The 16,047-nt window shown below is 41.1% G+C and overlaps 1 protein-coding gene across 1 annotated transcript; it reads left to right on the top strand.

Annotated features, from left to right (window-relative positions):
* Positions 1–935: 935 nt before the first annotated feature.
* Positions 936–15,035, top strand: LOC108244319 (ras-related protein Rab-3D-like). The gene is made up of 5 exons (XM_017430423.3): positions 936–1,113; positions 3,669–3,902; positions 9,422–9,540; positions 14,049–14,173; positions 14,275–15,035. The coding sequence occupies exons 2-5, from the start codon at positions 3,669–3,671 to the stop codon at positions 14,460–14,462; spliced, it is 666 nt and encodes a 221-aa protein (XP_017285912.1). The 5' UTR covers positions 936–1,113; the 3' UTR covers positions 14,463–15,035.
* The last annotated feature ends 1,012 nt before the right edge of the window (positions 15,036–16,047 follow it).

Raw genomic sequence — 16,047 nt, 5'->3', positions numbered from 1 at the left:
CTGGACAATAAGGAACTGAAAAACACTGCCTGGTCTGATGAGTCTGGATTCACTGAACTCCAGAGGCCTCCATGATCACCAGATCTCAGTCCAACCGAGCACCTTTTGGATGTGGAGGAAAAGGAGACGCACCATGGACAAATGTGCAGCAACTGAGAGATGCTACCATGTCAATATGGACTTGAATCTCTGAGGAATGTTTCCAACATCTTGTTGAATCTGTGACATGAAGAATTAAAGCAGCTCTGAAGGCGAAAGGGGAGTGTGACACGGTACTAGCAAGGTGTACTTAATGAAGTGGCCGGTGAGTGTACAGTGAATGTCTGAGGTTTAATGCCTTCTTTGTTTTTGTATGTCTGTCTCATGAAGAGTGCTATCAAGGGAATGAGAGACACGGATGCGCAGTTACTATTGTGATTGTAATAAGCCACTGGCAACAGCTTTAACATTTCTTTCTGTCTTAGTTCTCTTTAAACTTGTTATACAGTTTATTCAATGAAACAAGGACATTTGGTCACCTTAGATTATTACAAAAATAAGTCCTAAATTACTTTGGGGATTTAAAGATGAAAGCTGATGAGTGTTTAAATATCAGGTCCTTCAAAACATTTATAATATTTTATATGTGACTTTTTTTGATTGAATATAGGTGGGACTGAACTGCCTGTCTGTAAAATAAATTTCTTTGATTTTGTTGCTCATAAATTAATGCTTTTCTTTTCACTCTTATAGATTACCGACCCATTATAATTCATACATTAGTATAAAAAAGTTTAAATGAGACAAATCAATAAATGGGCAGGCGCTTACAGGATTACAGCTTTGCCCCCAAGGTATTAAAACAAAATCTTATTTTATTTTATGGCTGTGCTTTTATTTTTGTAACTCCGCACCGGAAGTGCCGTGCAGACTTTTTTTCTTCTTTCTGGCTGACTTGACGGGTTCCGCGGTGTTTGCCCCATCCTGGTGACGGGCACAGGCACCGTGTGGAGGTCCGGGAGCGGAGCACCTGAGCACCAGCGGCCGACTGCAGCGCACTAGTCTGGGGCTTTCAGGTGGAGGTGGACGGCTGCGGGAAGGACGGAGAGGACCGACTCCTAGACGACTTCCAAGGTAAAAAATACATTTTAAATCACGTGTATCGGACAGAGGGGAGGTGTTGGAAGTGGTTCCCCGTGGAGGAGTTACCGTATGGTGGATCGGTGTGGCCCAAATTAGGCCAACGCTAGCTTTGATTTCATGTCGTAAAGTTGAGGAATAAAATAATTATGTATCAGAGTTAAGAAGCAGAGTCATTGGGGGGTTTCCCCCCATCATAAAAACACCGGCTTCCTGGGCAAAAAAATAAAATAAAAAACACATTTAAATGTCCTAAATTGAGGCGGTTTAAGTCCCCAAATGAGGCAAAGTGAGGCTTTTGTTTGAGTTAACTCGTTGTTAAAACCTGCACCAAACAGTTTGGGTGCAGACTGTCGTTGGTGCGTACGCGCATGCGCGGATGTTGGTGTTTTGCTGAGCGTGTGTGTGTACATCTGTTATGATCCTTGGAGGTGGTAATGCTGAGCTGGTCTCCAGAGACAACCAGGCAGGAGCTGCTGCGCCTCAGGACGGAGGGGGTGGATGTGCAGATCAATGGATGGTTCAGCCTCATCATGATGTGGAGAGACTAAGGGAGGGGCTGAGAGTGGTCGGACTATGACAGGAAGGATGCATAGATGGATGAATATGGGCCAGATAGAGAGGATGGATGGAAGGGAGTGTGTGTGTGTGTGTGTGTGTTTAGGTGGGAGTGTCAGTGGGTGGATGGGTGATGGATGAAATGCACACACAGGTTAAGAGAATCTGTTGCCCTCAGCACACCACTCAGCGTCTGCTCGCCCTGTAAGTGTCTGACTTCATGTGACAAATGGACCGAGGAAGCAGCAGGTGACAGATAATGGGAGATGGTATTAGGGGGTGGGGGTGGGGGTGGGGGGGCACGCCCTGGCTGGGATTCACAGCCTTGTGCTGAGCTCGAAGGGGGGATGGAGGTTTACTCCACCAGGCATTAGGTTCGCCTGCATCTAGACGACATGAGACAGCAAAGGAGTGCTGCCAAACAATTACTCACAATCCCAAAACAGTTCTGGAGAGCATGCATTGTTATTAAATACACAGTTTTTGCTATTTGTGGTTACTTCTATTTTAAATATTTCATTATGTTTTAACAAGCAGGCGGGCATTTTATCCTGTACCTCTGAATCTCATGTCTACAGGAGTTGCTCTAACCTAAAAAGTTATTGACCGCCATCAGTAACGGGTACAAATCATGTGCAGTGATGTCTAGGCATCTGTAACTGACAGCATGCCCGCCCCCCAATCAATTTATTCTCTGTTGGTAAAAGCTGTGATCTTTCATCAATCTGAAAAGGGTTTTGAGGTCATTTTAACACAATTTGGAGTCTATTATTTTACAGTAAGAATTATTTTGCACTAGCAGGAAACAAGCAGAGAATTTGCCTTCTTGTTCTAAGAGCAGTTAAAGATCATGGCAGTGGAAATTAGAGAAAAAGAACGGGAGACTTATGGCTTGCATGGAAGAGTTACTTGGAGAAAGCTTCTTTTCTCTGAACACAACCTGAAAACCAGGTTTTTGAACAGAAAAGAGTGATGTTGACCTTATTTTACCATATAGCAACTGTTAAGCACGGCAGTTTAGGATGGATGATTCGGGCCTGTTTGCAGCCACAGGACCTGGGTGCCTTGCAGTCGACCATGAACTCCTCTGTTGACCAAAGAGTTATAGAGTCAAATGTGAGGCCATCTGTCTGACAGCTGAAGCTTAACTAAAACCGGATCATTCAACAAGACGTTTAGCCCAAGAACGCCAGAAAACCTTTATCAGAACGACTGAAAGAGAAAAGAATCAGGGAGTTTCAGTGGCCCAGTTCGGCCTCAGTCTGATGAAAATTTGGGGGTAGGACCTTTTTAAGGGAGAAGTGTGTAAACAAATGCCTGTAAACATCCAACCATCCATGTTCTTTACCTGCTTCTCCTTTCTGGGTCTCGGGGAGCTGGTGCCTATCTCCACCCATCATTGTTTGAAAGGTGGGGGACACCCATGACACGTCGCAAGTCCATCACAGAGACAAACAACTATTTACCCTCTCACTCACACCTAGGGACAATTTTAGAGTTACAAATGAACCTAACATGCATGTTTTTGGTCTGTGGGAGGAAACCAGAGTACACCCATGTGTGCACAGGGAGAACATGTGAACTCCACCCAGGAAGGCCCGAGGTCAGGAGGGGATCCTGCAATCTGCTTGCTGGGAGGCGACAGCTCTAACCTCTAACCACTTCACCACTGTCTCACATGCCTGTAAACCTAAAGAAGCTTAAGCAATGTTGAAAAGACAATGAGCCAAATTGTTTCCCTAATGATGATAATTAACTACTTTATTTCTTTTATTTATGTTTAGAGATGCCAAAAAGAGGTTATACCTACTGTTTGAATTTCCGTGTGTTGATTCTTACAATTTAACTGATTAACAAATGGGAGATGAGGAACTTTTTTTTTCTTTCTGGAGAATATCTTTGTGAAATATTTAGTGTTGTGTTCCATTCGAGAGGACAAACCACACAGCGAAGGCCCTGACAGCTCCTCTCCTCCTGGTTGTGTTTGACAGATGGCACTATCCCGAGACCCAGGGGTGGGCCAGGAGCAGAGAGATGCAGCCGACCAGAACTTTGACTACATGTTCAAGGTGCTGATCATCGGCAACAGCAGCGTGGGGAAGACCTCCTTCCTGTTCCGCTTCGCAGACGACTCGTTCACCTCGGCATTTGTGAGCACAGTGGGCATCGACTTTAAAGTCAAGACCATCTACAGGAACGACAAGAGGGTGAAACTGCAGATCTGGGTGAGATATCAGTGAATCGTTTCACTCAGCGATAAGACACTCGCCCTCAGAAAGTGCTCTGTGATGGGTGTGTTTACGATGAGAATTAGTCGTGTTGGATGGAGTTTCTCTGCTACTTGTTCTCCCACATTTGTTGTATTTACTGTGAAGAATAGGACAAAGACACTAGAAAACAACCTCTAAACTTTCAAAATGTGTTTTACTAACAGGGCCACCTGTCCGCTCCCAACCCATTCCTCCTCTCTTTGTTCTTTATCCATTAAAGAAACGACGCACGGTAGCACTGGGTCAGGCAATGATCGAGCTAATTCATTCATTCATTTCACAACTCAGATAAAATAAAACATTTTATAACCCACATAAAAAATCTGCATAAAATAAGCTCCAATTTGATACCAATATTGTTATCCATGTGTAAAAATTAAGAATGAATAAAGTCCTAAAAGATGGTCGATCTTTTGACGGATGCCTGCATTGTGAGGATTTACAGCTGATTCTGTGAATGATGGGCATCGTCAAAGAGCCGAGCGGGAGCTGGTACTTTGGACTGCTTTGTTCATATGTTGTCCACGAAGGAACAATCTGAAAACTTACAGCCAATCAGAGCGATTCCTCACCTTCAGCCCGCTGTGAGAACAGAAGCTCCAGGAAGTTAAACACAGGACTTTCTTTTGCTGCCTGTTTAAGATTCGTATTAATTTAGACCCATTCTGATGATAATTTTTTGACAATAATTTGGTAACCAGTAGACCAATTTAAAAAAATCCAATTGTGTTGTATTTGTCTTTAAAAGATCTATCTAATGGTATTAACATATGTTGTGTTTGATAAGTTATAAAAATCCAGTGGCCTTGCTAGTTTTACATCATATATTGTTTGTTTCTTGCTTTTTTTCCTAGTGCTTTATGGTCAAGTCAAAAGAGTTTATTTAGACTGTAAAGAAAGCTAAAAACACAAATGTCCATTTCAGCCCATTGAATTATAGATCCAGTCTACAATTTCCAGATTTATACATTGTAAGTCAAATCGTCATTGCAACAAGTTGCAGGTTTTTCTCATATTGTGCAGTCCTAATTTATGCGTGTGTGCAAAAATGTCTCTTGGACCACAAATTTTAAGGAAACTCAGAAAGTAATTATTGGATGGACATCTACAGCAGAACACCCACCGCAGCTAACTGACCTTAGCAATCACAAAAATAGCCACGAGTTTGTCAGTTTTATAGATATTAAGCTACAGTTAGGTGAGTTAGTAGCTGAGAGTCATCCCCAACATGTAGTCTGAGTGCTAAGAGATAATATGGCAGCTTTGGTTAAAACTCTGGTATGCAAGCTGTGTGCACTCTTTGCAGGAAAGCTACTTGAATTTTTTCCTGGCTTCCTCCCAGACCTTTGGTTGTGCCTCTTTTTAGGTCACTGTTGGTCTTTCTGCTTTTCCTTTGCTAATCTGGAAGCAAAAGGGCAGTTTGACCAGGGTGAGATAAAGTAATGGGGTCAATTACTGGAGTTTTCCATAGTTTTTTTTTTTTTTTACCTTTTTATCTTTCAGAATCTCCTTTCAGAGTTTGTTGTAGACCAGTGTGAAGTGCAGTTCAGTAAGCAGCATGTCTGTGTGCAGACCTACAGAATCTGAATCATTAGTCAACATTAGCAACAGACTTGCTGTATACACTGCCTGGCCAAAAAAAAAGGTTACACACTCTAATATTTCGTCGGACCGCCTTTAGGTTTGGTTACAACACGCATTCGCGGTGGCATTGTTTCAATAAGCTTCTGCACTGTCACAAGATTTATTTCCATCCAGTGTTGCATTAATTTTTCACCAAGGTCTTGCATTGATGATGGTAGAGTCTGACCGCTGAGCAGAGCCTTCTCCAGCACATCCCAAAGATTCTCAATGGGGTTAAGGTCTGGACTCTGTGGTGGCCAATCCATGTGTGAAAATGATGTCTCGTCCTCCCTGAACCACTCTTTCACAACTCGAGCCAGATGAATCCTGGCACTGTCATCTTGGAATATGCCATCAGGGAAGAAAAAATCCATTGATGGAATAACCTGGTCATTCAGTATATTCAGGTAGTCAGCTGACCTCATTTTTTGAGCACATACTGTTGATGAACCTAGACCTAACCGACTGCAGCAACCCCAGATCATAACACTGCCCCCACAGGCTTGTACTGTAGGCACTAGGCATGATGGGTGGAACACTTCACCTGCCTCTCTTCTTACCCTGATGTGCCTATCACTCTGGAACAGGGTAAATCTGGACTCATCAGACCACTTGACCTTCTTCCATTGCTCCAGAGTCCAATCTTTATGCTCCCTAGCAAATTGAAGCCTTTTTTTCCAGTTAGCCTCACTGATTAGTGGTTTTCTTAAGGCTACACAGCTGTTCAGTCCCAATCCTTTGAGTTCCCTTCACATTGTGCATGTGAAAATGCTCTTACTTTCACTATTAAAGGTAGCCCGGAGTTCTACTGTTGTTTTTCTTTGATTTGATTTCACCAAACATTTAAGTGATCACCGATCACAACCATTCAGGATTTTTTTTCCCGCCATTCTTTCTTCCTTGAAGACGATGGGTCACCACTATCCTTCCAGTTTTTAATAATGCGTTGGACCGTTCTTAACCAAATATTAGTAGTTTCTGCAATCTTCTTAGATGTTTTCTCTGCCTGATGCATGCCAATGACATCTTTTCCACTACCACAGGATTTGTCTTTTGACATGGTTGTTTAAAAAAGGAGAAGCAACTCATAGCACCAGTTGGGGTTAAATAACTTGTTGCCAGCTGAAACATAATCGCCCATGCAATAATTATCCAATAGGAGGCTCGTACCTATTTGCGTAGTTAAATCCAGGTGGCATTTTTTTTTTTGGCCAGGCAGTGCATTTTACTTTGTTCAAAGCTCTTTAAAACTGCGAGGCCTGCTAAAAGCCTGGTTAGCCTAAAGACCGATCTCTTACGATCACATCTGTGTTCAAAAATATCCTAAATATTTCTGGAGAATTCTTAAGAAGCTTTTTTTTTATTATTGTTTTTTCATTTACCACATTTTTAAAGTTCCCTTTTTAAAGAGGGGAAAGAAGTGACACACACGACATAAAGTAAAGTGAGCGTAAAACGCTTCAGCCAAAGAGGTAATTTCCTAAAGATAATAATGGCTCTAACCTGTGGGTGGATATATTTAGAATGTATCAGCAGAAGCACGAGGAGCGGAGGGAGTAGAGTGTTTGCCCACTTACACGCCGCCGCCTGTCATGAATTGGAACTCATTTCTCCCACTCCGGAGTTAATGACAGTTGATGTTTAACATTGTCCCCAGACGGCAGGCTTCATGAAAGATGCATGGAACTGAGCTGGCGGAGCCGAATGTGCTTACTGCGCAGACTGACACCCGCGACAGATCTATTACTGGATGTTAGAGGAAGGCAGGCACCCTCCTCCTCCTCCTCCTCCTCCTCCTCAGCACTCCGGTCTGATGAAAGCACTAAATCTTTTTTTAAGTGTATTAAACTTTCCCAGACACAAAGAAGGTGCAGGAGAGGGAAAATGATGGAACAGTAATGCCGCATTAAAATCTTTTAAAATAATGCTTTTTGACATCTACTGTAGATCATCTGAGAGCCATCTTTAGAGCGTGATATTAACGCTGGAATGTGACTACGGGCGATGTATGGGGAAGGAATGTCCCAGTCTTTTATTACCCACAAAACCTTTTATCGCTGTGTAATTTTAATGAACTCAAAACCAGTTTGCCATCCTAATTTTTTAATGAAATATTAATATTTTTGTGTCTTTCTGGCTGTATTTCATGGTTTGTTTACAGGGTGTGGGAACATCAGCTTTTAATGAAAAGCATGACTTATGTTTCTACCAAGAGTCCCTTTTTTATTTCACTGTTTTTTTTTGTTTGTTTGTTTGTTTTCTTTGGAATTAGGCCACAGTTTGTTTTTGACACAGAGCATATTTTAATTTACAGTCACCGGGTAAAAGGAAAGTGCACCTTCTTTTAATTCTGTGGTTTTATGTATCAGGACATAATAAAAGTTATGTTCTTTACCAGTTTCGAAAATGATTGAAAGCGAGTTTCAAGTGTACAAAAACACACGACAGACCATTCTAGTATTTGTTTATTTATTAAACAAACAAAAAAAAAACAAGCCAAAATAAAGAAGTAGTTTGTGGAAAAACTAAGTTCACCTCATGATCCAGCAGCTTATAGAACCTTTGGGAGCAATAACTCTGTTGTTGTTTTCTGTAGGGCTTTATTAGTTTTTCACATTTTTGTGTAGGAATTTTGGCCCACAGCGTTGCTTCATTTCATTGATTTTAGCAGACATTTGTTACTGTGCAGCTCTCTGAAGGTCCCACCCCAGCTTTTCACTCAGACTGAGGTCTGGACTTTGGCTGGATCATTAAAACTCCGTAAATCTTTTCTTTCTCAGTCATTCTGTTGTAGATCAGCTGCTGGGTTTGGGATCATTGCTCTGTTTTAAGACCCAACTTGATCCAAGCTTCAGCTGTTGGACAGATGTCCTCACATTGGACTCCAGAACCCTTTGGTCCACAGAGGAGTTCAGGGTCGACTCAGTGACTGCAAGGAGCCCAGGTCCTGGGGCTGCAAAACAAGCCCAGATCACCAGACCTCCACCACCGTGCTTGACATCTGGTCTGAGGTGTTTGATATTCTGTGTAGAGTTTTTGCCCAACATAGCATTGTGCATTATGGACCCACATCTCTACTTTGTCTCATCTGATCCTTACAAACCTGAGTCGAGCTGCCGAGTCTTCCTCCTGGAAATCCTTCCAAACAACCCGTGTTTGTTTAGTTATTTTCTGATTGTCCTGTCATGAACTTCAACCTGTAACCTGCTAAGGCCTGTAGAGTTTGAGCGGGAGCTCTTGGATTTATGCAACTTCTCTGAACGTTGCACAGTCTGACCTTGGGGTGAATTTACTGGACAGCCACACCTGGGAAGATTAGCAGCTGCCTTTAAATATTTTAACTGTTGAAAGATGGGCTCAATGTTTAATTTGGAAATTCTTTGTAAGTCTTTCCAGGTTCATGGGCAGCAACAGTTTTGATGTCCTTCTGCCTTAGCGTTGTCTTAGCACATCCTGTGCCTGTACGCTACACAGCATCCGGGTATACAGGTGGTCCCACTGCTGATGATCAGTTAATCAAGCAGCACCTGGCTGCTATTTTCCCTCTTAAATCATTTAGAAGCAGCAGGGATGAAGTTAGTTTTTCCACACGCAACTTTTCCGTTTTAGCTTTGTTTTTATTTAATAAATAATGACATGATTGACTCCGTTATGTGGTTTTGTACACTTGGGGTTAAATCTGAATAATTTTAGAACAGATCATGTTTATTATGTGCTGAATTGAAAGGATGCAGACTGTGTTTTCCCTTCAGCTGTATTTCTAATTTTAGTGAGATAGTTTATATTTAATTATTAGGAGTCTGAAGCTCCAGAGATCTTAGGATTTCAGCCTTCAACTGTCATGTTTGCAGGACACAGCAGGACAGGAGCGCTACAGGACCATCACCACAGCGTATTACAGAGGAGCCATGGGGTTCCTGCTCATGTACGACATCACGAGTCAGGAGACGTTCTGCGCTGTGCAGGATTGGTGAGTCGATCCAAAGTAAACATGTAGGTGAAACAGCCCTCTTTCCAAATAAGTCTGCACCGTGTTTGATATGAAATACAAAGTGCACCACTTTGTAAATCATTTCAAACAAATTATGTCTTAAATTATCTTTCTTTTTTATTGCATGCTTGTTAGAACTTAGATCAAAGCCAAAAGAAAATCTAACCCATGTCTTCTTTTGGCCATCTCTTTATCTTTCACTTCTGGGTTTCCTTTGCAGCACTTTTCTGGTTTTGTGTTGCTCCAGTTGCCATTTCACTACACAACAAACCTGCTAAAATACAAGCAAATACTTTCCACATCATTAGTTGGAAAGGATGACAACATCCAGCTGAACCCAGATGTTTACATACACGGTAGAAAAAGACAAAGAATAATTTATTTTCTCACTGTCTGACATTAAATCAGACTAAATCTTTCCTTTTTAAGGTCAGTTAGGATTCTCCAAATTATTTCTATTTGTTAAAAGCCCAAATAATGACAGAAAAAGGTTTAAATGTTGTTGTTTTTTTAATTTTTTGCTTTAAATCTAGAAGTTTGCATACATTATCTTAGTATTTGGTATCATTGCCTTTTTGACTTGGATCAAATATTTTGGGTTTCCTTCCACAGCTTATAATAGTTTGTTGTATTTAGTCCCGTTCCTCCTGACAGAACTGCTGTATCTGAGTCACGTTTGAACATTTTGTCCTGATGTCAAACAAACAAAAAAACAAAATAGCATTTTGCCTCAATTTATTTCAAAAAGTCACTGATTTATTTGAGAAAATGTTTTGAGTTTTGCATTGTGTTTCAGTTTTCATTTATGTGTTGTCAGAAGTGTCCATTGAACAACAACACCCCGTCCTCGTCTTTACATATGAAAGACCCAACCTTTCTGGTCTGGGATTGTTCTTACAAATCCCTAATAAAAGACCAAATCCGGAGCACATTTACGACTCATAACGGGGGTTCCTGTATAAACGATGAAGGTGCTGACGAACTGTACTCACCAATCCTCCACCATCAAACAGAAGGCAACAATAACCCACACACAACGCTGAATAACCAGATTTTACGTGAAGGATTCGTGACTAATCGCTCGCCGTGAAACGGCCACTTGTTGCCTCCCTGAGACATAATCCAATCTGACCCACATTTCTCATGCTTTGTCTCCCGGCCTGGACCAAAGCCTGTGTCTAATGATGGACAAAGCGTCTTCAGCTGCTTCTGTTGTTCAAAAGTGAAGCCGTAATATCCCGTTTATGAACACTATGAAGCTGTATTTCTGGGGCCAGAGTCTGCACACTCCAGATGTGGGACTTTCAGTCCCTCCTGCTCCCCCGCACACAGTCAATGCGTTTTTCATTAAATTACTAACTAGAGATATGGCTTTTTGTATATAAATGCAGTGAGTCCCGAATGACTGTGCTGGAGTTGGTTTGAAGCTAAAACTGAATTGTTAAAACAATCAGAAAAAGCTCAAATCAGCAAAACAGCAGCTAAAAGTTAAAGTTGGAGCTACTATGTTGAAGTGATTTCAATTAGAACAAAGTTTTTCAAGGATTTAAGTAGTGCTGTATTCATTTCAATGAGGACAAAAGTAAATAAAGTGTAATATTTCAAATCATATAAACTGATTATTGATTACCAAAGGGAAGAATAAGTGTTGTAATACTAACTAAAACTAAACTTTATTATGTAAAGTTTGGCTGTTGGCAGAAATGACTGCAGGCTGCTAACATTCAACCTTTTCAGAACACTGAAGCTAAAAGATAATTGGGTCTTCAATAAATACTTCACTGCTCCCATGGCACCTATTGTGATCCACCTCTACAAGTATTTATGGGTTTATATATTTATGTAGTTTTTAAACTTCCTTCAACTTGAAGGAGCTGAACAGCGTACCCACACAAATTATATATCAAAACGACCAGCTCGGTCACAAGGTGTGCTATAATGCTTTTAGTGGCGTTTCGAGTTACCATGGTGACGTCATTTCCAAAGAAGGACTCCATTAAAACCCAAGTCAAACCAATGAGAGGAGCTGTCACCTGACAGAGTGGAGGTCACATGACCTGGAGTGAGGAGTCCTGTGACCAGAACATGTTTCTTTAGCAAACAAACTCTTCCTACGCTCACATCTTTTATGATACAGACACAAATTATACATCAGAACGTAGACATGTTTGTCTTCTTTCAGAAAATGTTTCTGCTTCTGCTGTAGGGCTTATGGTTTCCTCTCAAGTATCCCCAGAAGGCCGAGTACGACCACTTGACTCCCTGGCCTTTTCTATTATAATTTGTCTGCCAGTTTTTCTGGTCGTGGTGTGAGAGATTTTTTTAACTCGTCATATCTCGGACATAAAGCGTTGTAGAAACGTGACGTTCTACATTAATGAGATCCAATTTCTCCTTTCACTCACGGCCCAAGAAGTTTTTCAATACACCTGATTGTTTTTGTATACCAACTGCTTGTTTGACTTGTACTTCTAATAGATTCTCCATGTTTTTGACTCACTCACACACACACACACACACACACACACACACACACACTCAAAGGGCGGGAAAAACGATCGGCTAAGGTTGTTGCCATGGTTTCTAGACCAGTAGTGAGCCTCAGCAGATCAAAATGGCTGCCACATAACTCGGGTGATTTGATGTTATCTGGATGTGATGAACTTTTTTTTTTAGTTATCTTTCATCTTTTTTGACTCCATAAAAACCATGTGTTGAATTAACATGTGGACTCTGATTGTCCGTCTGTTAGCAAAATATCTCTTGAATCGCTAGATGAATTTTGATGTAAATTTAAGAAAGTCGTTGTTAGAGAAACATCAAAAACTGATTACCTTTTGTAGTTTCTATAATACAAGATGGCTTCCACAGTTACCTCATCAAACACAAAAGTGGATATGACTCAGCCATTTTTAAAGATACTGATCTATATTTTAAGTAGCTGTCAGTGATATGTTAGACATATCTTGACTGCTAACAGGTCCCTTAAGTTTTTGTTTGAAATGTTCCTATAAACTGTTGAGAATAATATCTGTTTGCAAAATGAACAGATTTTAGTGAAACTCGTCATCATGTGTACGTCTACAGCTGATTGACTTATGGAGTCGTTGTGATTTAAGATGAGGAAACAAAATCACGCTCCAAGTGGCAGGCCCTTCAAAGGTTCTCCAGGAACCTTTTCTAGTAACACTTTCTATCAAAGTGTCTGTGAGCTAAAGTCTCCCTAACCTTCAGCTGCATTCAGATTAAAAAAGGGAAAAGTGAGCCATTACAGCTGTAACAGCAAATATGCAGCTTCTAGGCACAATAAAAAGTTGTCATAAAAACACTTGAGATGGTCGCATTAAAGCTGCAGCTTAATACCAGCCGTTAGGAAATGACGAATAACTGAAACTGTAATAAAAGATGTGTACTTTCACAGCTCTTAAAGGTAACACCTTTGCAATTCCCTTTTTTTTCTAAACTTGTAAATGTCCAAAAGAATTAGAAATTTTAATATTTCTATTAGATTCATTTAAAATATTAAAGGCCAAGCGATCCTCGGGAGAATGCAGTTCACCTCGTGTGGAGAAATGACAGAGTTGCAGCCATTTGGGGGCAAACCATTAATGTTTGGGATCTCACACATTATGTTTGTGCTTGAGTATGTGTTGGGGATGACTCTTAGCTACTACTCCGTCAAATTTTAGCCCAATATCTGTACAATTGATTGGGCTTCAGCCACTTTTGTGTTGGCTAAGGTAGACTAGCTGTGACGGCTCTGTTTAACTGGACTGTCTCCAAAGTTGTAGATGTACACCCAATGATGAAAACAAACAAAGAGGGTTTTCTTCAACAGTTAAAGATAAAGTAAATGCTTCTTCAAGATGGGAGATTGCAACAAAGTGAAGATTCAACGCAATCTGCCGGCTTCTTTAGATAAATTACTTTTACTAATTGGCATCTTAACTTAGTTTAGTTATCTTAGTAATTCTTATGTTGGCTGTTTAGCGAGCCTCTGGTACTTTAGTCATGTTGTACCCTTAGCTTAGCATTGTCATGTTTCAGTTTATGTTAGCTTATTTAGCCTTCCTGCACATTTAGTTTAGTTTATCTTAGCTCATATTTTGACTGTCTTAGCCTAATTGTTGTTTAGTTCAGCTTTAACTTCATCATGGTTTTTTAGATTATTTTAGCTACTATTTTGACTGTTTTAGCTCATGTTTAGATATGTTTAGTTCCATGATTTCATTTAGATTATCCTATATTTAATTTAGATTATACATGATTGATCTGTATTTGATTATGATGTTTCTATGATGTTTGCTATATTTGATTCTGTACCTGATTGTTGTTTCTGTGTTGTAAACTTTGAGTTTCCTTGTTGCGGAAAAGTGCTATATAAATAAATTTCACTTCACTTCACTTGTATGTGAATGTTTTTTTTATTCTGTGTGGATGCCATTTTTCTGTTTGGCCGCAGTAAAAGTGCTGTCGCTGCTTCTCAGGGCTACCCAAATTAAGACATACTCGTGGGACAGCGCTCAGGTGGTGCTGGTGGGCAACAAGCTGGACTTGGAAGACGACAGACAAATCCCGACCGAAGATGGCCGAAGGGTGGCCAGAGAGCTCGGTGAGACCACAAACACGCAGCCAGATGTTCGTCTAAGTTTGTACCAGCACATGGGTCTTTGATCGTTTTCTCTTGACCTCTTCTCCCCTCTCTCTTCACAGGGTTCCAGTTCTTCGAGGCCAGCGCCAAGGACAACATCAACGTGAAGCAGGTCTTCGACAAGCTGGTGGACGTCATCTGCGAGAAGATGAACGAGAGCGTCAACGGCGCAGCCACTCCGCCGGTCAGTCAGAAGGGGGACGCTCTGAAGGAGACGCCCGTCGCGAGCCAGGGCGGCTGTGCATGCTGATATACGACCACAGAGATTCTTACAACCTAAACAGATCACCTAAAATTGCCAAAACACTCTCTCATTACTCTGTCGCCTTCGTTTGATCTCCTCTCGACTTGGTGGTGATTAGAGCGCTTCCTCGGAATCCCATTACGATTGTTACTCTGAGATGCCAAAGAGCTGCACCTCTGCCTTTGTCGATCCGGGTCAGTGGGTGAGCAGCACCTGCTGTCGGTGAGGACGTGAGCGGAAGCCTTAAACCAGATCAGCATGGCCTGGAGACGTGCATGGGGATAGATTTGTGTCATGCTGCCCTCTTGTGGCCTTTTAACGAAACTGCATCACTGTACCTTCACCGAAAGACGTAAATTAAAACATGCCTAAATGTTGACTTTGTGTTTATCTGTGGATGTTGTTGCCCCTTCAGGTGTGAAACACACGTGCTTTGTTGTTTTGAAATGATGTTCTCTTCTGTCTTTAATTTATCTTTCCTCCACTTTGTATATTTAATGAATAATGCCAGTTTAATATTTCACTTGTTGGGTTCGTATTGTGCCTCTTAAAGTTGAGATTAAAAGATATAAATCTGTACATCATGTCTCCCTGGCCTCCATTTACTTGGAGTACCTTTAGGATGTTTTTGACTTCTTAATAACAGTTAATGTTAAATCTTTATGCCACGAACGTTTCCACAACGTCAGCATTGTGTAATTATTCCATGAAGCAATAAATCAGTCATCTGGACTGTTCGCAGAAACCTTCATCAAGACGAGCGCCAACTCTGGAAGATGAAGTGGTTAGGAGTTACTTTCCTCTTCCTAAAAAAGCGACCTGGCTACAAAATCCTCTTGGAAAATTTAAGGGAGGAAGTTTTAACCCTTATGAAAATCAAGCACTATCAAGGATACATCCGGTGCATACTGGATGAGATGTTCCAGAAACTGCAACGCCGCCCATGTTCTCTATAGACTGGAGTCAGGATCACCACCAAGGAGGGGCCAGGTGGGGTTGTTGGCCTCCTATTCAAATTTGCTACAGTTTTGTAGACATAATCTGTCTGGTAGCAAAGTATCTTGTGACCCACTGAACAGATTTTAGTGAAACTCCCAGAAAGTAATTACTAGATGTACATCTACGACTGATTAACTTTTGGAGTCGGAATGTCCGCCACAGCTATTTGGATTAGATTCAGCTTTATGGTCACTGCACTTGTCGCAAGTACAAAGTACAGGGATTGACAAAAATAGCTTTAACTTTGTCAGTTTTACAGATATTGAGCTGAAGTTGGGTGTGGCAGGAGCTGAGAGTCATCCCCAACGCTCCAGGCGCGAACAGATCTCATCAGATCTTTGGTTAAACCTTTGGCATGCAAGACGGCAGGCGATGTGCATTCTTTCAATGGCTGCTAGTTTGATTTTTGAACATGAGTTTAAGCAAGGAGAGGACGAGCATCACTGAGTTTAGTAGTGACTGTGCTGTGTTCAGTTAGTAATATCAGCTGTAATGTAAAATAAGTACACCTAATATTGCAGTTTTTTATTGCCTAAAATGCCTTTCAGACAAAGAATGTATAACTCAAGTTATAATATAACTATGGCATTAA

The sequence above is a fragment of the Kryptolebias marmoratus genome, linkage group LG3 (genome assembly GCF_001649575.2).
Source record: "Kryptolebias marmoratus isolate JLee-2015 linkage group LG3, ASM164957v2, whole genome shotgun sequence".
NCBI lineage: Eukaryota > Metazoa > Chordata > Actinopteri > Cyprinodontiformes > Rivulidae > Kryptolebias > Kryptolebias marmoratus.
The sequence above is the reverse complement of the archived record's forward strand: the minus strand, read 5'-3'. Positions and strand labels throughout refer to the sequence as shown.